General features: G+C 46.4%; 3 protein-coding genes across 3 annotated transcripts in view; 1 reads left to right on the top strand and 2 right to left on the bottom strand.

Moving 5' to 3' along the window:
• Nucleotides 1-1141: 1141 nt before the first annotated feature.
• LOC126529042 (ADP-ribosylation factor-like protein 4C) lies at nt 1142-2382 on the bottom strand. Its single transcript, XM_050176646.3, has one exon. The coding sequence runs from the start codon at nt 2242-2244 to the stop codon at nt 1639-1641; it is 606 nt and encodes a 201-aa protein (XP_050032603.1). The 5' UTR covers nt 2245-2382; the 3' UTR covers nt 1142-1638.
• A 160-nt stretch (nt 2383-2542) lies between these two features.
• LOC126529036 (uncharacterized) lies at nt 2543-14074 on the top strand. The gene is made up of 7 exons (XM_050176640.3): nt 2543-3515; nt 4980-5224; nt 6904-7058; nt 7878-7947; nt 8402-8467; nt 10602-10780; nt 13080-14074. The coding sequence occupies exons 1-7, from the start codon at nt 3402-3404 to the stop codon at nt 13220-13222; spliced, it is 972 nt and encodes a 323-aa protein (XP_050032597.1). The 5' UTR covers nt 2543-3401; the 3' UTR covers nt 13223-14074.
• Nucleotides 14075-15720: 1646 nt separating this feature from the next.
• Nucleotides 15721-23629, bottom strand: part of HDAC6 (histone deacetylase 6) — a 49652-nt gene continuing 41743 nt past the window's right edge. Inside the window, exons 26-30 of the mRNA XM_050176650.3 lie at nt 23281-23320; nt 19897-19957; nt 19224-19373; nt 17216-17344; nt 15721-15828 (exon numbers count right to left, since the gene is read on the bottom strand). Of these exons, the coding sequence (XP_050032607.2) occupies nt 15763-15828; nt 17216-17344; nt 19224-19373; nt 19897-19957; nt 23281-23320 (446 nt within the window). The 3' untranslated portion in view covers nt 15721-15762. The remainder of the gene's footprint in view (nt 15829-17215; nt 17345-19223; nt 19374-19896; nt 19958-23280; nt 23321-23629) is intronic.

Here is a 23629-nt window from a genome sequence, read left to right as displayed (position 1 = left end):
TATTCGAAAAAGCGCGCCGGTATACATTACCTCGCTCTGCGACCGGGATTCAACTTACATGCAGGAGGCACGGCACATAAGCTTTTTTCTTTTTTAGTTTGTTTGGCCTAAAAGCTGGCCGTATATTCTCCTCACACATAGCTCAGGTTTATAGTCGTCCCTTAAATTGCCTGCTTGCGAAGGCAACATTATCCATGTATCTGAGGAAAGTAACCGATACCTCACGATGTCCCTTGTGGCTAAAACCGCTTTGCGTGGTGCAACGTCGCGTGGTAGGTTGGCACGTCGATATATGCTGCATACGTATACATATATACAGTTCTGCGTGCATCCGATTTTCCATTCGGGATGGATATATTGCGTAATGTCTTCCGAATTAACGTTGAAAAGGGCTGAAGTCAATGCACATTACAGGCGAACTCCTATATAACGAAGTACTTGGGGCTTGCGAAATCATTCGTTATACAGGTAATTTCGTCGTATAGAGGCGCTTGACTGTATAGCGCACAATGGGTCGCACAAGTATATAATGTCGGTGTCACACAACGGCTGCCGATCGCAATCGAGCCCGATCCGGATCGGGTTCGATCGCGATCGAACGTGCGCCGTGTGACATCCGTATAAATTTGTTTCTAAACGCCCCCCCCCCCTCCCCATACACATATATGCGCGCGCTGTGCCATGTCAGCTAGGCAAGCATCCGCCTACGGCCACTCACATTCGGTTGCACTAAACGCACGTTTGCTTCGAAGTGCGCACACAACTACCGCAATCTGTAGAGGCAGAAGGCACGTGCAAGCGCGGTCGAGCAAGTAAAAGCGCGCTGCAGTTGGGTGCACGCGATTAGCGAGAGTATGTGTCGCAATCAACCGCTGCGCATCCTCACCGGCGATGCAAGCAGAGCCGAAGCCCGCGCCTCGCGTCCGAACCTGTTGATAGGCACCACACAACACGGTATGCGCCGCAGGCAGCGTGGAATGGACAGAGACATGCAGCCGTCACGGAGGAGGGGGGGTTACGGAGTTTTGTTGTCCCCCCCTATCACCATAACGACCGACCACAGGCTGGCACAGCACGTGATCCCAAGACATTTCTGAGAGCTCGGTGCGGAAGAGAGTGAGAAATCAATGGGCCACCGAGGTTTCTTTTTCGTTTTTCTTTATTGCGGCGGCGTGGCGTTAATTGTGCGTACAACACATACACACGCGTCGAATTCGAGCAGCGATCGCCGACCGGCAGCGGTAAAAGCTCGTCGCCCGCCCCGGGAAACGATGAACATGACTACTACCACGGGGTCGGGAGGGGAGAACAAAAACAATAGAAGAAACAGGAACACTTTTGGAACGCGCGCACACCATCACGAAGACAAAAAAACTAGAGCACGGTGACGGGACGCGGCGTCTTTCTTGTTCTTTTTTTCTTTGTCGGGCAAGCCTGCCGTCGCTATGCGCACTCTGGTCGGGTGGCGCCACCCTGCGAGGTAAATATTAACGACGGATCAAGCGAGGCCGCACCGCTGCGGCATGCACACAACAGTACACAGCGTCACTGGAGGGCAGCAGCAGCGGAGGCTGTAAAATAGACACACACACACACGCACATTCAACCTCGGCGAGTCCACAGGGCTCAATTTTTTTTTTAGGACCGCGGCTTGCGCTTTGCCTGCTTGGCAAGGCGCCGTCGACGCACGATCATGTCGTAGAGTCGCTCGAGGCCGTCGTCCAGTCCTTCGCCGATGATGGCGCAGGCCGGCTGTACGTGCCACAGGTGACTGGCTGACAGTTCGTGCAGGCCGAGCAATCGCTCGATGACGCGCGGCTCCTTGGCACCGGGCAGGTCCTGCTTGTTGGCTAGCACTAGGAGAGGCACGCCCGGGTTCTCGCGCGCCACGCGCTGCAGCTCGAGGCGTGCTTCTTCCATGCGCTCCTCGTCGACCGAGTCGAGCACGAACACGACGCCGTCGGTACAGCGGGTGTAGGAGCGCCAGAGCGGGCGCAGTTTGTCCTGACCTCCCACGTCCCAGATGAGGAAGCTGGTGCCCTTGGCGCGTCCCGAAGTCCCCTTGATCTTCTCGCAGTTGAAGCCGATCGTGGGCACCGTGTTGAGATACTGGTCGAACTTCAGCCTGTACAGAGCGGTGGTCTTGCCCGCGGAGTCGAGGCCCAGCATCACGACGTGAAGCGACTGGTTGGGCGGCAGGCTGTCCAGCAGCGAGGCGGCGCCCTTGCCCATCGCCGAGCCCATGGCAGTGCTTGTTTAGTGGCCGCCATAGCCGCGGCGGCCCCGCTGCATCCCCGCCCGACAGCAATCGCGTCTCGCGACGATTTCACCAGCGACAGTACTCCACCCCGATCGCACGGCCGCCATGACAGCAGCACGGCAGGCGGCCGCCACGGTGGCCAGACGCCGAAGACGCGCGCGCGCTCCTCCCGCTAATGAGTCTTCTCGCGTGCCCTCAATCGAAGCCGAACGAGAATTCGTAACTCGAGAGTGTAGAGCTGTAGAGTTTGCAGGCTACTTGGATTAATCAGAAGGTTGTTTGCGCATACGCAGTATAGTGCACGCATACAAACATTCGTACACTTAACCAGAATAAGGAAAACTACGCAGAAAAGCGCGTGCGCGCGCCGCATGGAGGAATGAAAACTCCATGGCGCGCCGACATTTTCGAAGGGCATGCAAATGATTTCGCTGAACATGAAAGCGAAAATAAAATTATATGTAGGCACGCGACACTACAAGTAGACCTGATGACTCACAGTCGTTTGGCAATATTCTCAAAAGCGCCGTTTTACACGGGCGAAGGTAAAATGTGCGGGTATTAGTTTGTGTTTGTGCTTTCTAACACCCAACAACTCGATTGCACTAGTCTGTTCAACGCATGTAGAGTTCATAGATTCTCCATTACATTGGTCCTCGATGCCATAGAGTTTCTCAAAAGTATGGAAAACTATGCGGAGCGAGCAGACGATGGCAATGTAGTCTTTAAATCGCACTAGTAGTGAAATTTTACTTTTAGCAGAGCCAGTTCCCTGTGTTTTATTTTTGGAGTTTCCAGACATAAGCGTTACCTACTCATAAGAATGTATATATAAAAAATGTTTAAGCAATGTGAAGCTTCGATATTTTAGTTTACTCCTTCACTCACAGATGACGCAACAAGCAGTAAAAAGCACAACATTTTATTGTGCGGTAGGTCTTTTTAGTTTGACCAATCAGTAGACAGCTTTCGTATCACCAAGACAGCTGCACGGACCACATGGATACACATGGTGCACGTGGTTTTTCCCCCTTGTTTGGTTTCCACCTGCGCGTTTATGTGGTCGTTTGAAGTTGTTTACAGTGGACGCTTCCGATTTTCGCAATCATCGTAAACATCTCAAACTGCCGTCTCTGCGGTCATGGTGAAACCGGCTAAGCTGTGGTCCACGGACCTCGGTCTGCCGGCTGACTGCGTCGAGTTCTGCCCAGTTAGACCCGAATTGTTCGTCGTTGGGATGTACAAGTTGAATGAAGTAAGTCACACACGCCTCACAGTGCACTTTTTCTGGTGGGTGTTTTGGACGGATATCCGTAAATCACAGCCAGAAAACCGTCACCTTACCGGGAGTCAAATTTAAAATGTCGCGCGCAGAAGTGCTTTGTGATTGGCCGCCCGACCGAACAAGGACGCCATGCGATTGGATGGCGCGGGCAAATCACGAGTAATTTTCACACTGCAGTAGCCTTTCTTTGATTGGCTCACGGCATGTACGTATGCAGCCAATGATGCAGCAAGAATATGCCGCGGTCCATGGCTCAGTGGCTGCTGCTGCTCGAGATCTAGATCGCGGGTTCGAATTCCATGGAGGCGAAATGCGAAAACGCTTCCGTACCTAGATTTAAGCGCACCCAGAAACTCAAACTTAATCCGAAGCCTTCCACCTTTATAACTCGCAGTGCAGTTTCGAGTCGTTAAACCTGACAATTTATGGCTATTTCATTTTGACAAAAGGGGTGTTGAACTGAGCTAGTTGGTTCATTCTTTGAGGATTGTAGCAGCAAAAATTGTAGAACACTGACACCGAAAAGAACAAAGAGATGTGGACGTAGCTGCATCTACGTCCATGTGTGTTCGTTTCTTTCTGTGTCTGTGTTCTACAATTTCTGGTGCTACAATCCCAATTTTGCTGTTTGTTTTTTTTCCTGCGTATTCTCAGCTACACACTTCCATTATGTTTTCACGGCAGGCTTTGACTGTTTCCTATGGATCGGATTCACATGAAAAATTGTGCCAGCAAGGCCCAATTTACAGGTGTACTGCGTTGCAGATTGGTTAATACCTGATAAGGGAGCACATAAAAGATGTGCGACAGAAGAGAATGAAATGGACGTTTAGTACAAACATTGAAGTCGCCAAGGGAAAAAGAAGTAGAGGAAAATGTTCCTATTTTGATTGCATGCCTACAGTGACCCATTAATGGTTTTCAGTAACGAGACATTCTAGATAATCACGTACCCCTTCACTCCACTCTGTCCAGTACCAGTTGCCACTTTACCCGAGCAGTTTTCAGAGGATGGTGTGACGTACATAATGGAAGTGGTTTGCATGCTCATTTTCTTCGTCATATGCTAATCCGCCTTCGACAGTTGAGCAAATGGCATGACGCGAGTGGCAACATTTTAGGCAAGGGTCTGCCCATCTGTGTCAGAGCTAGTTAGTTGCACATTCCAAAACATTTATTGGCAGAAAGCCTGATCAGGGCTGCCACGTTAGAAGCGGAATTATGGGCACGACACGCGGAGCCACTGCCGAAATGTCTTTCCACTATCGCAAGTTCTGCTATATTGTGTGTCTTGGCAAACGTTGGAATGCTAGTCAACATGACGTCACAAGTCTGTCCTCGTGTCTTTTTTTCTGGTCGATAGACCTTTTGCAAAGATAGATATTCCATCCCACTGGTTCCAGCTACAAATAGCTTGCGTCGTTTGTTTTACAGGAGGCAGGCGAGCGCCACGGTGCCTTGACTACCTTTCAGTGGCATGGGGGAGCAGACGTGCAGCTGTTGTGCCATTCTGGCTCTCTGCCGGGAGCGCTCGATGTCAAGTGGAAGGACAACATACTGGCAGGCGCCTTCTCCGATGGCTCAGTGCGGCTATGCCAGCTGCGGAAGGAACAGCTGGAACCAGAGGCTTCTTGTCAGGCCGCAAACTGCCTGGCGTTGGCTGTGGCTTGGGCACCGGGGTCAGTCCTTTCCCGCTCACGCACTCACGAGGCAACCAGAGAGAGCCCTTCAGTCACCAGTTTCAGAAGTCCCCATGGGCTTCACATTTCATACATAATCCAAGCAGAGTGATTAGCGAAAAAGAGTGGGGGTATGTTTATTGTTGCCTCACCTATGGACAATGAAAATACCCACAGGACCATCCGACTCGTCCAGAACTTTGTGAACTATTTCACTGCAGTTTGGTGCCAGTTCTGCACTTGCACCGAGTTGGCCCATCACTTGACATAAACTCTGCACTCTACCTTTCCCATGAGGAGTGGCACGAACTCAGTCTGCACTATGACTGCACCAGGGGACGTATTCTGAAACGACCCACTCCCAATATTGCCTCGGTGATAGTATCATCGTCAGGTGCATGCCGATTGGCTGGTTGGGCAAAATCGGATGACATAGTGCTCAATCAGCCAATCAGCTCATCTGGTTTTTCTAAAAGAGCCAATCAGCACATGTCGATGGCACAAGCGTGGCCAAGGCAATAGTGTTGCCGAAAGTGATCGTTTCAGAATACAGCCCCAGGCCAAACGAATGGCGACTGCATACAACGCCCTATTGCACTGGAAAAATAGATAGCGAAATGCATAGCTTCTGCATTGGATGAGACAAGTGACTTTATGAAGAGCAGGCAAATTGGAATATGGACCTTATAAAGCACACATTTCTCGGGCACCATACAAAGAAGAAAATGAAGCAGGTCTATGGACACATAGCAAGAACAACAATGTAAACAGCATTTCCAATCAGCTACTTTTCTTTTTAAGCCAGATCTGCCATTTCAAGTGCATTTTAGCAGGTAATTAGCAATGGCACATAGAAGTAGAGTTTTGTTTTATCACCCACTGGTGGCACGTCAAGTCAGTTTACTGTTACTGTATAGGCTCGGAACACCAGTTATCCCTGCAGAATATGCCCGGAGGGTGCTAGGAGTTTGAAGTGGAAGTTTCAGAACTGGTGCAATTGGAAAAACACTGGAGGCAAGTAGTCCGCTGGAAATCTTGGCTAGCCCTACTATTCTGAAGGAACAAGTTGAACAACGACAGACATCTGTGCTTAGAAACATGCCACAGTAGCCACAAGCTGCACTTTTGATAGATACTTTCAGGAATACTTTCAAGGAGCCAGCCAACGATTTACTTTGTAATCATTATGCGTTTGCGAAAAGAAAAGCGATAATAATGCTCATCCCACCACAAACCGAATGTTGGCTTGTGTGACTGGACCTCTTATGCGCAAGTTTACTTCGTTTGAAACAGAAAGCAATAGGTTGCACAACCCGAAAGGATTCAAACAATGTCGCCTAATTCATATTTCATATTGTATCTAAAAGAAAGAGGGAGAGTTTAGAGATAATGCACACTCTTAGCAATAGACAAACAAAGTATCAACTGTCAGATATTGCAATACCAAAGTCTGTAAGCTGATGCTGGCGATTGTAATTGTACAGAACAAAGACTCCTGTCTTTGTGTTTGTGGCTCCCAATTTCATTTGCTTCCAATCTGTCTGCCTTGCAGTGGCAGAACACCTTAACAACTCCGTACCCTGCATTATTCAGCTGGCAGCCAAACCACAGAGAGCATAGACTTTGTGCTGGTTGCAGCGATGGCAACAGCCCTTCTAAGTTGGCGTCGTCCAACGCAGGGGAGACAAATTGGCTGCAAGCTGCTCCAACGGGTCCGTCTCGATACTGAGCTGTGGCTCGGCTTCCTTGGAGTCCATGGCGGAGATCCAGTGCCACAACTTTGAAGCTTGGAGCGTTGCCTGGGATGCCGCACAGCCGCAAGTCTTCTACACTGGTACACATGTTACACAGTCCTCTCGAGACGTTGGCAGACTCTGCAATTACTTGGCCCATGTTGTAGGCTTAAGAGGAAGCTTAGGTCAGGGCCAACTTCAGGTTCCTCTATTCGGATACACATCAAACGCCGAAATGATTTCATCACACAAATGCTGAATCGATTAGAATGAAATTCATTGCACTTAAGAGAAAGCCGAACCCGACCGTACGTAGGAACCAGAATTTTGATATAGGGCCCCGAATTTTTATCAAAAATTACCTAAATTTGGCAAGTTAAAAAAACAAACACAACGTTTACAAATCCATAATCCACAGAAAAAAGATAGCACAGTTCTGTAAACTACCTCTCTTTATGGCATTTGAAGTGAACAAATTTGATGTGTGTTCACAACGTATGTGAAAAAGTTATTTACAAGTGCTCTGCAAAAGTCCTACTCACAGATTACAGGTATATTTCGGAACAGTATATGTTGCATCAATTTTGTCTGCTCTAGATCCTTTATTAGGTGCAGTTTACAGAATTGTGATATTATTTATCGCCGAGTTAGAGTTGAAAAATTGGTGCTTGAGTCCTTGAGCAATTCTTCAAAAATGTTTGTACAACAATTGATGGCCTAAATAAAAAGATGTACTAGCTACAGTCACTAGATTTTAACTTTTTCTTTCAAATGCAGTAAACCTCATCAAAAGTGGTGCAGTGGTTTCAGAGAAAAATGGTTTCTCTGTTCACATGTACTTACATAGGAGAGGGAGCTCCGAAGTTATCCTTCTTGTAACAGTGAGCCTTTTTTTTTTTTTTGCTTTCATTGCGATGCAGGAGGTGACGACTGCCGATTCTGCTGCTGGGATGAGCGAAGTCCTGCGCAGGCTGTCCGCACGTTGCGCAGGTAGCTGAAAGAAGCCTTGTGCAGTAGTGTGCAAGTTATTGTAGTGTGTCAGGCAGCCAGTCTGTCATCTGTCGCTAGTCCGTGGCTGTTCACGAATGCACAATTAATTTCATCGATAGCTTGTCACCGACTCATACGTTACCTTGACTTCTGTAATCACATCGTCATATGTTTTACACATTGGTGCAGATCGTCGATTGCTTAGCTAAATGATAACAAATCTAATGGACAACAAAACAAAACAGGTTTTGCTGTGCACATGACGCTGTTGTGCCGCATAACACGCCCACAGCTTTGTTTGCTCTAGATATTAGTAAATTTACTAGTTCCCTCTAGTAAATTTTGTACAAATCTCTGTGGCAACTACAAACCTCCTCTCTCCACTTAAGACACCGGTGCAGGGAGAGCCTAAACATGCGAAATACGGTAACATTGAGGCTCAACCTGGTTGCAGGCACACCATGGGAGTGACAGCCATCGCGCCACATCCCAACCAGGGTCACGTGCTGGCGTCGGGCAGGTAAGCTTCTCCCACCAAATCTGAGCATGTCTGTGAAGCCTTCGCGCAGGTGCAAGTCGCGGGAAAGCTTTAGCAGAGTGTCTCCTTATGCTCCCCTCAGATTTCACGCACTGAGGCACTGAAGAGAAGCATACATTTAATATTTTTGATAAGCACGCCTTGCCAGGACACAAGCAGTTTGGTTGCAAAACGACCAAGAAGTCGCTCGCAATGTGCTAGGGCAGCGCGCTTCCCTCAGCAGAGAAAGCATTCTCCGTTCTACTGCTTGCGTGAGCGTTGTGCAGATGCCTACCAGCATTCAGGCTAAATGGGTCTGGCATCCCCACAATAAGAGGCCTTAATGGAGCGCTGATCTTCAAAATTTTTGAAACTCTATCGTGCATTTCACGCAGGTATGAAGGTTCAGAAACACCTTTGAGATGTTTTGATCTGGTGCTAGAGCTGGCCTCCAAATATTGGACCTGGCACCATCGGCATTATGACATCATGACAAATGGCAGAAATTTGTCGGCTTCTCGTTGCGATAAGGCTAGGTAGGGCAGCATTGCTCCTTCAAACATAACCAAGGGCGTTGGGTGCATTTGTTCTAGCTGTGCTTGTGTGTGGCAGCCGAATCAATCACAGGAGCGAAGCAAGCCAGTGTGTCATGACGCCATGATGCATTCACCTCCTGGATACTGAAACCAAAAATTGTTCTAGAAACAATTATTATAGTCAATTATTTGGACCGCTCGGACACTTTCCTATATATTTTGCTAAGGTTTAGAGGCTTTGACACCTTCATTTAAAATGACAAAGTCAGAAATATAATGTCCGTACCCCTTCAACCTTTTGCTGCAGTGTGGGCCACGGCACTTATTCCCGCTGTGTAGCTGTACAATGCTTTCCTGTAGTGCGCAAGCAACATCTTTGCTGGAAATAATAATAATAATTATGGGGTTTAACGTGCCAAAACCACTTTCTGATTATGAGGCACGCCGTAGTGGAGGACTCCGGAAATTTCGACCACCTGGGGATCTTTAACGTGCACCTAAATCTAAGTACACGGGTGTTTTCGCATTTCGCCCCCATCGAAATGCGGCCGCCGTGGCCGGGATTCGATCCCGCGACCTCGTGCTCAGCAGCCCAACACCATAGCCACTGAGCAACCACGGCGGGTTTGCTGGAAATCAACGGAGAGGAAAAATTATTGTTACTTCTGATCCAATGCATCGTGGCTCCATATCTCTCCAGCTCGAGAAAGTTTCAAAGAAGCACAGCTCTCTGGCGAATCACCGGTGGGTCAAGCAAGACACACCTGAGGACCGTGACAAGTGACCCACCGGCGGGTCATGGCACGCAGGAATTGAGACTTCAAAAAGTGCTGCCGCAGTGGACGTCTTAGAGGAACAGTAAATCAATTTAGACCTACAAATTATTTTCTTCCACAGGCAAGAGGTTGATTATGAGAAGAGAAAATGAAGGCCAGACTCCTATTTCTTGAATTTCACGCCAGAACTTCAGAACTAGCATGTCAGTGTGACACGATGAATTTCAAAGTATTTTCTTGAATTTGGGCCATTGCGAGGCAGTTAACATTGTCAAAACTTGGTGTTCAGTCTTCAATTCCTTTACAATATAGTCGAACCTCCTTATAACGAAGTCGCATCCAACACAAAAATGGATTCATTATGTCCTATATTCGTTATAAGCATGTATCTGTTACACTAATAACCAGGCAATTTTTTACTTCGTTATACCCAATAATTCGTTATATCCATGCTTATATTGTGGTTTGACTGCACAATATAGTTCACCTTCATTTATCAAGGATTAGCTAGGCTTGAATAGACACCATCAAAATCCATGATTTCATGGCAGAAACTGCTAGGGGTTGTTTCCACCAGTCTTTCGTTTCTGCATCTTTCCTGGCTTCATCAAGCTTCTCATCATGGTAAAAGTGGCAGTTCTTGGTATTGTGGAGGCTTAATGTACTGATACAGCCCAACCTATTTTTCTCTTTACTACTCCAGCGATTCTCTTTTGATTTACACAATGTCGGCCGTGCGTATTGGGAGTTATTTACGTAATAAAAATGCCACCATGACAATATTGAGCATTGGCATAACCAAATGGGTGGCCACGTCACGTGCAGCTATGACGAGCAAGTGCTGCTGTGGGACACACGAAGCTTCTCCAAGCCTTTGGCCGAGTGCCAAGCAGGAGGCGGTGTCTGGCGACTTCGCTGGAGAACGGGCCTCGCGTATCAGCAGCAGTTGCTGGCAGTTGCTGCAATGCATGGAGGGGCGTGCGTGCTTGCCTACAGCTCTGCAGGTAGGACTCCCACCGCAGTTTGAACTACATCTTGCGATTAGGACTGGGCCATTGAGCGAGTGAACTGGGTGGATCATATGGCAGGCACTACCAAGCTATGACCAGCAGCGTACAGATATAATTATAATAATAATATTTGGGGTTTTACGTGCCAAAACCACTTTCTGATTATGAGGCACGCCGTAGTGGAGGACTCCGGAAATTTTGACCACCTGGGGTTCTTTAACGTGCACCTAAATCTAAGCACACGGGTGTTTTCGCATTTCGCCCCCATCGAAATGCGGCCGCCGTGGCCGGGATTCGATCCCGCGACCTCGTGTTCAGCAGCCCAACACCATAGCCTACAGATATAATTGAAGAGATAAGTATGTAATTGCTGCTAACCTGCTAGTCCAAAACTTGGAGGACAACAAATGAAACTTGAGAGGAGACCAAGTACAGTGCAGTGTGTGTGTGTGTGCGTGTGTGTACGCCCACGTGCGTGTGTGGACAGGTATTTGGGCAAGCCATGCAACACATAGGACAGATTGGTGACCAGCGGTCTATTAGAGTAAAACAGAATGGACGTCAGGGAAAGGGAAGGTGCATGTGACAGTGCTAGTTTCAAAAACTGCAGAGAATAAGATGACGTGATGAGATTAGGAAATTCGCAGCCATAGGATGGAGTTGGTTGATGCAAAATTCAAGGTCATTTTGGATGTCGCTGGGAGAGGCCTGTTGCAAATAACAAAAGGGAAGGTGTGCCAAGCATGAACAGTGGCCATAGGTGCTGGCTCACTCAATAGCTGCAAGATGAAGACTCAGTCAGAGGCCTTGGTGTCTGTCTGATGCCAATGTTTTTGCTACAAGGCCTTCGTCTAGCACACAGGGCAATAGACTGATGATGACTAACTGTCCTATCATTTCCTCAGTTCAAATGTTGTTTTTCCCCTTTTAAACTACTTGATTGGTTAAAGCTGTGTGATCCATGTGAGTCATAGGTGCAGTTTTAAAACTCTCTTGCGCTTGCCTAGGGCAGTGCCTATGGTCAGCTAGCCTAATTCAGGCTACAGCTAGGTGCTGGGTAGTAAATAGTAAATAGTACATAGTACGAAAAACACACGAATAGTAAATAGTACGAATAGTAAATAGTAAACACACGAATAGTAAATAGTACGAAAAAACAACAACACAGTATCGAAAAGCAACCAGACAGGACAAGCACAGACTTCCAACTGACGAAATTTATTGACAGTAATGCGAATATATACTCATGCTCGGAAATATTTACATGAAGACAACTTGCAACGAGAAAGAAAATGAACAAGAGCCAACAAAAACCAAAACACAGCAGTTTAGACAATCAGACGCCCGCTGTGCACACCTCCACCTAGCGCTGCTGGCGTCTGCGATTGTCTAAGCTTTCACTCTTTCGCTTTTTGTTGGCTTTTTCTCTTTTTTCTTTCTCGTTGCAAATAGGTTCGATGTAGATTGTCCCGCACATGTGTATATATTCGCATTCCTGTCAATAAATTTGTTAGTTGGAAGTTGGCCTTTATCCAGTCTGGTTGCTTTTTGTCCCCATGGTTATTTATTATTATTTTTCTCACGCCATTTACTGTCAATATGGATCACCAACTAGCCCAGGTAGCCACCTTGTAGTTAGCATCACACTTCATTGACACTGTTCTCTCACAAAATGCAATGAAAACAGCAGGTCTCAGCTTGGCTCGAAAAACGGCAAACAACCTGTTCTGTAAGTTTGCATCTCCTTTAAAAGGATACAGACACGGAGTAAGTGGTGCCTGTACTTGCCATCGAGGCAGCATCTGCCAGGAGGTAATCATTACGTAATGTCAGAGACACTGTGGTGGCTCAGTGATGACTCAGTGTGCAATAACAGGCGTTTTAAAGGCGCATCCCCAACATACATTTTCAAGGCAATACATTAGAGTGTCACCTGTGACATGACAAATAATCTTCCAAAAGGTCTTGTCATTGGCTTAGCAGGTATTTGACAACGGACGTAATTTCTGCAGGAAAGATGAATACACAATAAAGAACGTAATGACAGAGGCATAAATGATGACTGCCTGTGTCTTTGCTTTGTTCCTTACTGTGTATTTGTCCCTTCAATGGTAAAATATGACATTTAGACAACAGCTGATGCTCCGACATTGCGTCTCTAAACTTTGATTGATTTGTTTATGTACCATAAATCTTAAAGGTAGTATCAGTGATGACTAGTTAATGTTTGCTCTTAAGCTGGTTTCCAAGTCCACTTGCAGAGTTTCAGTCCCGAACGATTATGACCACGCAGATGCCCTGAAGATTGTGTGCGCCTATGGTGGCCACCAGTCCATGGTGTATGGCATCGACTGGGCAAGCGAGGACACTCTGGCGTCATGTTCCTTCTACGACAAGCACCTAGCGCTGTGGCGGCACGACACCCTCCGGGAATGACGGCTGTGCCACAAATTATGCAGCATTACAAGATTATGAGCAACCAATTAACCACAAACTGCCCGAGCAGAATGTTATTGTGTTTTTGCATTTTTCTTACTTCTTTTTTATTATTATTATTCTTTTACGCCTCTTGTTGACATGGCAATCAATGGCAGAGGTGGTATTCTCGAGCTACCGCTTTCGGGGATACGATCACTTTCGCACGATTTCACACGACTCAGCACCGAATGCATATACAGCCGACGGCGTTCCTGGCACCACACAAAGATAGCGAGTGTGGCAAAGTGCCAGGAATGCTGTCCGCCGTACAAGCCGACACGTCCAGTGCCAAGTCACGCAAAATCTCGCAAAGGTGATTGTATCCCTGAAAGTGATCGCTTGAGAATACCACCCCAGCACTCTCTCAAGAGTCACTGCCACTTTCTCAGTCAAATATGCCTAAAAAAGATTACTTGACAGAAGCAGAAACACCTTGTATGGATTTAAAAAAAGAAAGTCCCTTGTACCTCCATTATTGTTAAATGCATGCCTTATTTATTACCTGTGGATCACAAAAACAGGGGCCAAGCAGGCACACTACTGCCAACAGGCCACGCCACGAAGTAAATGGCGGCACAAACCTCACAGCGAAATGAAAAACATAAGGCAAACAAAATGTCAAGTTTGTAAAACCACTGCTGCTGCTGTGGTGTTTGTTCCCACCTTTGGTGTAAAGCTGGTCAGCCGCAACTACAACAGTCACACAGTTAGGGTTGCCAACCATCCCGAATTTAGCGGGACCAGTCCCGGCCTTTTGAGTGTATAAAGGTTGTTGGAGAACAACAAATAAACCAGATTTCATTTCTATAATGCCTGACGGCTTGGCTCCGCATTCTTCTCTTTTGTCTTCTGTTGCATTGCCATAAACACAAAAGAGTTTTCGCTTTTTGTCATGGTTCTAGTTCTGTTGCAGGCCCAAACCATTTCCAGTACATCTATGCATTTGTATCGGCAGCTGTGTTAGCCAGGCAACTACTGCACCTTTCTTATTGTATACTGCGACATGGTAGGACAACAGAATTTGTGTACGTAAAGACTGGTGGCTTCAGCCACCAACAGCGTCAGTCGTCACCAGTTGCCTTCCCCCCCCCTCCCCCCTGTGCCCCAACTTTCTCCATTCTAGAGTAAGCAACCATAGCCATGGTTACTTGATTGTCGTGCACTTTTTTTGAAGGGGGGGGGGGATTTTTCACTTTAGTACGCATGTTGCAATTGCAAAATTGAAGCAGAGTAGTAGTGAAGTCACGCTTGCTTAGTAAATATAGTACACTAGCACCCCTTTCGAGATATCTGGTTTTGAAGTGTGCTACAAAATACAATTAGTGAATCTTTAATTAGCCACCTGGACAATGACATTTCTCACACAAGTAACATCTACTTCCCCAGGTGGATGTAGCCTGAACAGCTTGGCCTGAACAGGCCAAGCTGTGCTACATGCTCCATTGAATATTTTAAATTTGTCCAGGCTAAAAACAGAATGGTATATCAAAGCCTAAAAACTAATAAGTGTAAAAGGCATACTAGTACTGCCACTCACAATTACATCCCTTGGCAAGTTTAATGCAACGCACAGTTCAAAGTAAGAAAAAAGGCATGAGTGTTAGGTCCGAGTTCGAAACCAAAACTACAATGGTGACAAGCTATCGTCGTTGGCATTAGAAATTTCTGTAATCCAATCCACACATCACTGTAGCTGTGAAAGCTTTGTGCCTGCTCCATAAGTTCCGTCAGGCTCCCATGGTCTGCAAGGCATTTAAGAAATGCGGTATCTCAAATATCATCAGCATCATCAGCCTATGTTTATGTCCACTGCAGGACGAAGGCCTCTCCCGCTGATCTCCAATTACCCACCTGTCTTGTGCTCACTGATTTCAACTTGTGCCTGCAAATTTCCCAATTTCGTCACCCCACCGAATTTCCTGCTGTCCTCGACTGCATTTCCCTTCCCTTGGTTGTAGACGTATGACATAATCAAACGCTATAGACGGCACCATAGAGGAGATGCTCTGGCTTGTTGATGGTGATAAGACTCCTCCGACAGTGACAGATGTGTGATGCCCAGTTCACTGTAGATCGGATGCAATAAAATTTCTTCATCCAAGTTAGAACAAATCACTCCCACAGTGAAAAACTGGTGAGTGAACAATGAAAAGCATTGCATTTGTAATTTTTTTCAAGTATGAAAATCGGGTTGCACGTCAAAATCAAGGGCATTTCATTTTTCATTTCCATAAATTAAAAAAATTAAATTCTGGGCCATAATGACAATATGATTATGAGGCATGTTGTAGTGGAGGACTCCAAATTCGTTTTGACCACCCGGGGTTCTTAAAAATGTGCACCCAATGCACCGTACTCGTGTGTTTTTTGCAAGGCAGGAGTACATGATATGCTGGCACATTACACATATTTTTAAGAGGTTCTCCTTTCATGAACAATTGGAGCACAAGGTCTCACTTAGTAGTAGAAATATTTACTGCACACAACAATCTCTGCAATCACGCAACAAATTCAATAGTGCCGAACTTCTTCAGGTAGGCATCTTCTTTGGCGGCCTGTAGGACCTGCAAACAACAGGACAGTGAAAACCAGTCACGTCCCTCATTTCCCACACGTGTAATGCAAACACACCACAAAGTTACCCCACGAGAAAAACTGAAAAATTTCGCCTATCCCGAAACAAAGTCAGTTTAGATACGGCTGCATAGTCCGCACTTGAATCATTATTAGAAGCAATGGCAGAAAACTAATTGGGAGATGTGGGACTTGCCTATCATAAGTAATTTAAAATTCCCGATTTGTCCATTGATACATTTCACTAGCAAGACCTGACACCCATATTGCTGGTTTCAGGCTAGACACCTCAAAACAACATAGGCATTCACACTGTTGACAGGTCTGCACATGTGTGAGATTCACGCGCAGTTCAGTGGAGTCATGGCGCAACAGCAAATATTCACTGTATTTCTGTGTACACAACCCAATTGCACTTCAAACTACCATAAAACATTGCATGTTTCGGTTGCACAAATAACTGCATGTAACAGTCTTCAAATCTTTGTACAAGTAACCTGGTAACATTGCTAGCACAGAGGAGAGCTCAAGAGACAATCATGTTTTGTGTGCCCTGCATTAATGTGAGCTATTTGCAAAGCTTGCTTTCATGTCCAATTTCGTGGCAATGCATTCCTTACTGCCGCGAAGTCAGACCCGAAGGCTACATCTGCAAACAACTCGAACCTCCACTCTGGTTCTCAATCTTCTCGAATTTACGGTGTGAGCAGCACAAAAAATCTGGTAGGCGAGAAAATCCGGTGATCGACTGTGTGGGGATGCGTGACTCTCACGCCTCCCCTGAGATCTAGTTTTCCTGCATAGCTCGTCTCCTGCAGGGCGGCTTCGCCCGTCGCGTGGCCTGGCGCCCGCGGCGGTCGGAGTGGTTGAAGTGCAGTGCGAGAGATGGCGCTAGTGTTGCGCTGCTAACGGCGCCGACAGGCGAGGTTACTTGGGCGCCGAAAGGAAGGCGCTTGCTCTCTTTGGGTTCGGGAAGCGAGCGGGAGCGGACGTGCCGCCCGCGCGTGCGCCGACCATGCTTCTGCGAGACCGTCTCGCGTGGCCGCCTTCGAACGTGCCACCATTCGCGTGACTGTACACGCGAACGACCAGGCGTTGGGATCCAGCATGGGGCGAATATATTCGCTCGTAATGCGGTCGCGGTAAGTCGGACTTCTAGATTTGTCGCGCGCCCATCAGCATGTTTTGGGGATAGCACTCGGCTAGCAGGCAATGATGTATGAAAGGTGCAATAAATGCCCTTGTGACTGTTTGCACTACTGTGTTGTCGTTCCTTTGTCCCAAGAGTACGGAGGAGAACCCCGTATCTCCCACAACTGAAGCAGGTGACCTCACGCCTCGGCCATCGCGGCGTCGGGCATGTGTGGGAACACGTACCGGATTCGTAATGTAGAAGTTGCAGCCGTAGCACCAGACAGACAGGTCCGAGTAGCTCAGCACCAGAGGGTGCTGCGTTTCGTCGTGGTGAGTCACCATGTGGCCATTCACGTAGCGGCTACAGAACACCTGCACGAAAGGTGATGACGCACATTCGCACCTCTGTTCTAGCATTTTCTCGTGTCATCGCTTTTTTTTTGCTTTAATAAAGACGAAGATGACATGTTCCTGTCCTGAAACAGCGGTTCCACACTGAGGCTTCCCTTGTTTGCACACTGCTGATCACTTCATCTCCAACACAACGCTCATGTGGTGCACCCGCCTCAGTCAGTCCTTGTTTCTCACGCTGTTTTCCCACTACAAGATGCAATACCAAATAGCACCACGTTGCAGCTCTTTTGCAGTTCCTGTGACCCCTCTGTCACATTGTTATTAGCTTATGATATTCATGTCCTAAAGCCACACCTGAATTTAGCAGTGCCCTATTAGGCCAGTCAGTCCACAGTTCCAAGAAAAAAACGTATCGTAAGAGACAGACAGACTCAAGAAAGTCCGCAGCTTACATCCCGTCATTTTTCTTGTGTCTGTATACCTTAAGCTAAATCTCTTGAACTACACTTAGGCTAAAGGGACCTCCTTGTGGAAGGTTCAAGATAACTTTTTACCCTTCCAAAAGACTGAGTATCGAGAAGAAAATATTGTATCCTGCATGTTTATTTTGTTTCTTTCTTTGCTTTTATAGGTACCTGTTGACTCCATAATTAAGGCACAAAGCCTTAATTATGGTGCCACAAATAATTAATTACAGCACCTTTTATGTGACACATTGAGAATGTGTGAGGAGTGCAGCATGGCTTTGGGCAAAAAAATAAGACTATATGTGCTGTGCTTGGCACACATTATGAGCTGGTCGCAGAAAATTTGCTGTAATTATTTGTAGCGAGCTCGTGGTATCGGGGCTCTGTATTGTAATTAAGGAGCTGAAGGCCACATGAAAGAGAAGCAAAAAAAGAAGGACACAAGATTTTTCCTGTCAGTACCACTTTATAGACACCCTCGAATTTTGTGATCTGAACAACAAACGTAGTGCAACCACTCCTAAGGTGCTATGCATCTGTGTCCTATATTGCAAGCTCAGCCTGAAAGAAGCGCGCTTTCTTTGACAAATGAGGAAGTTGCCTGACGGAAGAAAAATTTGGGAACTCCTTGGGTTGAATACACAGGAGTGAGGGCTACTTCTTCCACGGTAAAAATAATTATCCCAAAGTGCACATGCTGGAATACAATGCAGCAGGACATGATACCTAGCATGATCATCGCATATATGTAACAAAAATGCCAAAAATATCTGGAAGTCCTGATACAGAAAGCCGACCGATTGACCCGAGTTTAACCCCTTCTGTGCCGTAGACGAGCTCAGTTCGCCTATAGGTTTCTGGTGCAATGGCCAATGACGACAGTGCTTGTCGTCAAGCTTGTCGACAGTACTTTCAATTTTCTTTCAATACCACGGACGGGCTGATTTTGTGTCAGTGCTTTGTCGAGCTTCTAGTAGATAATAGCACTCATTCCATGGAGCAGTGCAGGCAGGAGCGAGTTTATTCTAGTGGAGAAGGTAAAATGTCTTGGCAACAAGGGTCTTTAAAAATGGTGCCACAGGCACCTCGAATTTTTGTTGGCTTTGTCGCCGAAAAGAAAAGACAACTTCAGCGATTAAATGAGCGATTTTGAAGATGGCGTGTTCAGCTTTTTGAGCGAAGAAGACACCGAGTTTCTTGATGCACTCGGCTCATCGTCCAAGAGTGAAAGAACAAAACTGTTAGCAGCGCTTCCGGTGACTTTGATGCCAAAGGCAGTGGTGTGTTTTTTTTTTTTTTATGCCTGCGTGGCACAGGTATTGGTAGTGCCCCATTTCGTCCTTACAACACGGGCTTCCGGTGAAACCTCCCAAACTTCAAAAAAGGATGAAACGCATGCTTTGTGGGCCAAAGGCGTCGGTCAAACTCACCTTGAAGCAGTGGAGGCAGGTCCAGACCTCGCGGCGCACTCCGCACGTCATGCAAGGGCTGCGGGGGTCGCACAGGCCTGCCGGTGGCAGAGGGGGCAGGCCTTCCAGGTGTGGGCACCATGTCTCTGGTTGGATGCAGAATGGAGCCTCCTGTGCACCACATTGATAAGCGTAGTGCTGTGAAATCTCGAAACAGTGAACGTGGGCAGTACTATAACAAATTATCAAATCTGACGTACGCAGAGTTTGGTTGGCCATGTTTTATTTCAAAGGAGTATCACATTGCTATGATGAAGCCAGACAGTAAGCCGACACAAGTTATCCGATAAAACGAAGTGAATAAAAGAATTGGTTAGCCTTGTGCACAGATGACTAGACTAGGAAATCATCTGAATCACTAAATGAATACCTATACTTTGTCCTTAGCATTTCCTGCACTATTATTTTACTTATTTCTTCTGAATCCAGATCAACGGATTAGTAGAGTATAAGATCTGGATTGCTAGACGAAATATTAGTATGTATCTAAATTTTCTCGTAGACGTTCTTAGCACTCCTTCCCCCCATCCACCAGTATCTGGTGCAATGCACGCCATTAAAAGCTTGATTCAGTTTGAACTTTTTATTGGCATGAAAGCTCACCAACACCACTATCATGACCATGCAGTCTCACCTCGTTGTCCTCGAGGCTCAGGCCTTCCAGGTTCAACGTTGGCTCGCCATCAGGTACAAGGCTGGAGAGGATACAAACACACGCACACAAAGGAAGCATTAATGAAGCTGCGGTAACATAGAACGTTGGGATAGTAGGAGTGAACGCACACTTGTAATCAATGCTGGAAAATGATGACAACATAACAGATGTACACAGGACAAGCGCTGCAAGGTCAGCATTGCTGGCTTTCAAGAATAGTGTCCCACTGTGTTGCTGGTGTCCCAGGTTGGATTTAAAAAAAAAAAAAAAAAAAAACATACGAAGAATAAACGGAAAGGAAAAGAAAGACAGGAGCAAGCTGCCAACTGCTACGAGAAGGATCGCAACACCTTCCAAGCTTTTTCGGTAAGAAAAGGACAGAAACATAGGAAGATGGAAAGAGAGAAGACTTTAAAGAAAGTTGCAGTTTCGCTCAAAATGTGGAGCAGTAACATGATAGCTTGCACTACACAGTTAAGCATTCATATAACGAATTTCAATGTAACAAACTTCTCCATATAACGAAATATTTAACTTTTCATAACCTCTTGTCCATAGAACACCATGTAATTAGAACCTCAATAAAACAAAGTGTGTTTGTATGCAATTTCAATATATCGAAATTTCACTCCTGCAGCAAAGGAATGATGAGACAATAAATGGAAACTTCCGCGAATGCAGATGGTCAAATGATTGAATTACAAACGCACCTCTCAAATCATGCGCGGCACAACAAGAGCGACTGCTGAAGTGAAGCTGCATCACATTCCGTATACTGTCCAAGTGCGATAAGATCCTATAGCGCCCCACGCACTTTGTGCTTTAGGTGTGAGTGAAAGCATGCAAGGGTGAGAAAGAAAGATGGTGGCTTCACGCACGAGTGCTGCCTCCCCGTGCAAGCAAAGGGAAAGAGGGGGAGGGGAGCGAGCTTGCGTTAATGCGATCAAGCGCGCGCGAGGGGCGGGGGTGAGTTGACGCGCGTCTTGGCCGTGGCTGCACATGGCTGCAAGCGCGGCTGAGCGCACACGCAGCTGCGCACCCTACTATAGAGGTAATCTGCCGTGTGTGCAAAGAGCGGGCATGCTGAGACAGCGTGGCATCATGTAAGCTGTCTTCCTGCGCGTTTAGTATTGAGGGTTGCATAATCTCGAATTTCGGTGACCCACTGGAGCGAGAGGCGTCCCAGTGCCGACGACGCTATCAGCCGTGGGGGCGGAGTGCACGCGAAAGTGTGGCTGGCTTTGCTTAATTCCTACCGTCTATGTAAAGAGATATCGTTAATGTGGCATGAAACCGTATCATTCGTTGCTGACTCCCAAATTCATCAAAATAAATTGTTTTCTTATTCAAATTTTCTTTTTTCAGTTGCCCAATAATTAGCAAAATTCTGCAGCCCTTTCTCTGCAAGAAAAATCGATCAGTGACCATACTCATTTGAATAAAAGGTAAAATTTCAATACAACGGAATTTTGAGATAACGAAGCAAATTGGCGATTTTACCTACTTTGTTATACCGAAGCTTAACTGTATTATGTGTTACTAGCCTACCACGATTTTGTGCTCTATCGGAGTAAATATTTAACAGATGCACGCGAGCAATCTCATTTTGAGAAGGAGAGGGGAAAAGTTAGTCAGTGGTCTGGGGCCGAGTTTTCGTTTGTGTAGGTGGAACTCCCGTTAGAGAAGAAGCGGACAGACACAACTATTTCTTCCTCCTATTTCCTACCCTGGCCATCGCTTCTGGCCACTGGCTTCGTTTACTTTCTTTCACCACGGTGTTGGTTCATAGATAAACTGCCCAAGTGTTGTCAGCCAATCAATTTAATTAACACTCAAGAGACGACACAGTAATGTCCAGGTGAATTATTTTTTTGCTGCAGCATCGGCAGAGTGGCTGAGAGGTAGAACCTTCGACTGGCAATTTGTGGGTACACAGTGCAAATCCTAGTGGGACACTGCGATTTTTTTTCTTTACTCATTAAAAGAAATTCTGGCAAAGCACTCAGAGATTTTAATGATGAACTTAAGTGGCCTCTGTGACATAAAAACAACTACGGCAGTGAGCCCGTAACAGCTATAGCTGCAAAAACAAAATGACACGTCTCAAAGACTAATGTAGAACAATAACAAAGAGTGGAGCGAGGCAGTAAGGACAGGAGACTGAGTGCAAGTTGCACCAACTTAAATATGGAGATAATTAGTCAGCGGTCTCGACATTCATTGCACAAACTGTGTAAGTGCAAAAATGAAGAATGTTGTTACAAAAGGGAAGCCAAGCCGGTTGCTTTTAGGGGGGCGGGAATATGCAGAAACCACAGAATATATGGAATAACTTTCCAAATCTGCTGAATTGTCTTTAAACCCTTTAACTGCCGATGACAGATAACTCGTCGTGACATTTCTGAAATTTTCGGACGTGGGTATAGTATGCACCGTTTCTTGTAATTCTGACAACTAAATGAATGCAATGACATCTGCCATTTGTTTTTTCGTCAAGACCAGTAAAAAAATGCGACAGGCATTCCCGGTATCACGTTTCGTAGAAAAAAAAGTGGCGCAAAATATGTAGGTCTAAAAAAATTCTGCACTTTTATTTTTTTATTTCCTCAAAATATGTCATGGCAGGCTCCCGCTGACATCGAGCATTCGGCAACTTTTCCAACTACTGTTCCTTTTCTGTCACACTGATTGCAACAGCTCTTGGTGAGTCGGCGACCCGCAAAGTTCACCAAACTCTGGCCATTGATGCCAGTGCCTCCCTGGTAGGTCTAGCAACTAACACCTACAACTAACTAACAACTAACACTGTCAAAAGACAGTTGCGCCTCTCCCTCGATGACCCACTTTCTGTCCATCCACCTCTGTGGCTGCCCTTTCCTCGTCCTATCAGTGGAGAAAGTGCGGCCACCAACCCCGAGAACGAGGGGAACGAGCAAAACGCGTTAAATCCTGGGGTTTTACACACTTAGACCACCATGTGATTATGAAGCATGCTGTAGTGGGGGAGTCCAGATCAATTTCAACTAGCTAGGGTTCTCTTGACGTGCACCTAAACCTAAGTACGCAAGCATTCTTGCATTCTGCCCCATCGAAATGTTGCCAGCGGTATCGAAACCATGAGCTCTCTCGGCAGTGCAACACCATAGCCACTGGGCTGCAGCAGCGAATTGAAAATAGACAAAGAAAGCTGTTTGCTTTAAGACAGAAACACGGAAGGAACACAGTGCAAGAACACGAAAAGTGGCAACATGGAAAGTAGAAAAAGACGACATACTGCCATCTGTCCTGTCTATTTTTACTTTCTGCATGCTGGTTGGACATCATCTTTCTTAAGGAAGACTTATAAGATAGTAGCACGCTCACCCATTGGATGCCAGCCACTCCTCTGATGGCAGGTCATAACCTGTAATGCAACACCAACCATGAGACTATGACTGCCAGCACTGCTAGTGACTACCTATGACTATACGTGCAGACAGGCGAGCGTGGTCCCGCTGTGCCAGTCCAGCAAATGGAGAATGAAGCCTTACTTAAGATGCTCTTCGTCGGGAAAACAACCGGCAAAAAAGTCATAACTTCTTTCTGCCAATTTTCTTGTTTTCAGGTGTGAAACAAGCTCACCAGATGTGTTTAAGCTCCAGTTTGGGCCTACAACTTTGCCTTCAATGAATTCATCCTCGCCTGGTGATCAAACTGGTGACACAATAATGTC

Source organism: Dermacentor andersoni, chromosome 8 (genome assembly GCF_023375885.2).
Source record: "Dermacentor andersoni chromosome 8, qqDerAnde1_hic_scaffold, whole genome shotgun sequence".
Lineage (NCBI taxonomy): Eukaryota > Metazoa > Arthropoda > Arachnida > Ixodida > Ixodidae > Dermacentor > Dermacentor andersoni.
The sequence above is the reverse complement of the archived record's forward strand: the minus strand, read 5'-3'. Positions and strand labels throughout refer to the sequence as shown.

Coding starts and splice junctions, on each gene's coding strand:
- LOC126529042 (XM_050176646.3), bottom strand. CDS start 2,244: ATGGGCTCGGCGATGGGCAAGGGCGCCGCCTCGCTGCTGGACAGCCTG.
- LOC126529036 (XM_050176640.3), top strand. CDS start 3,402: ATGGTGAAACCGGCTAAGCTGTGGTCCACGGACCTCGGTCTGCCGGCT. Junction 3,516..4,979: donor GGATGTACAAGTTGAATGAA/GTAAGTCACACA, acceptor TTTGTTTTACAG/GAGGCAGGCGAGCGCCACGG. Junction 10,781..13,079: donor GCTTGCCTACAGCTCTGCAG/GTAGGACTCCCA, acceptor ATGACCACGCAG/ATGCCCTGAAGATTGTGTGC.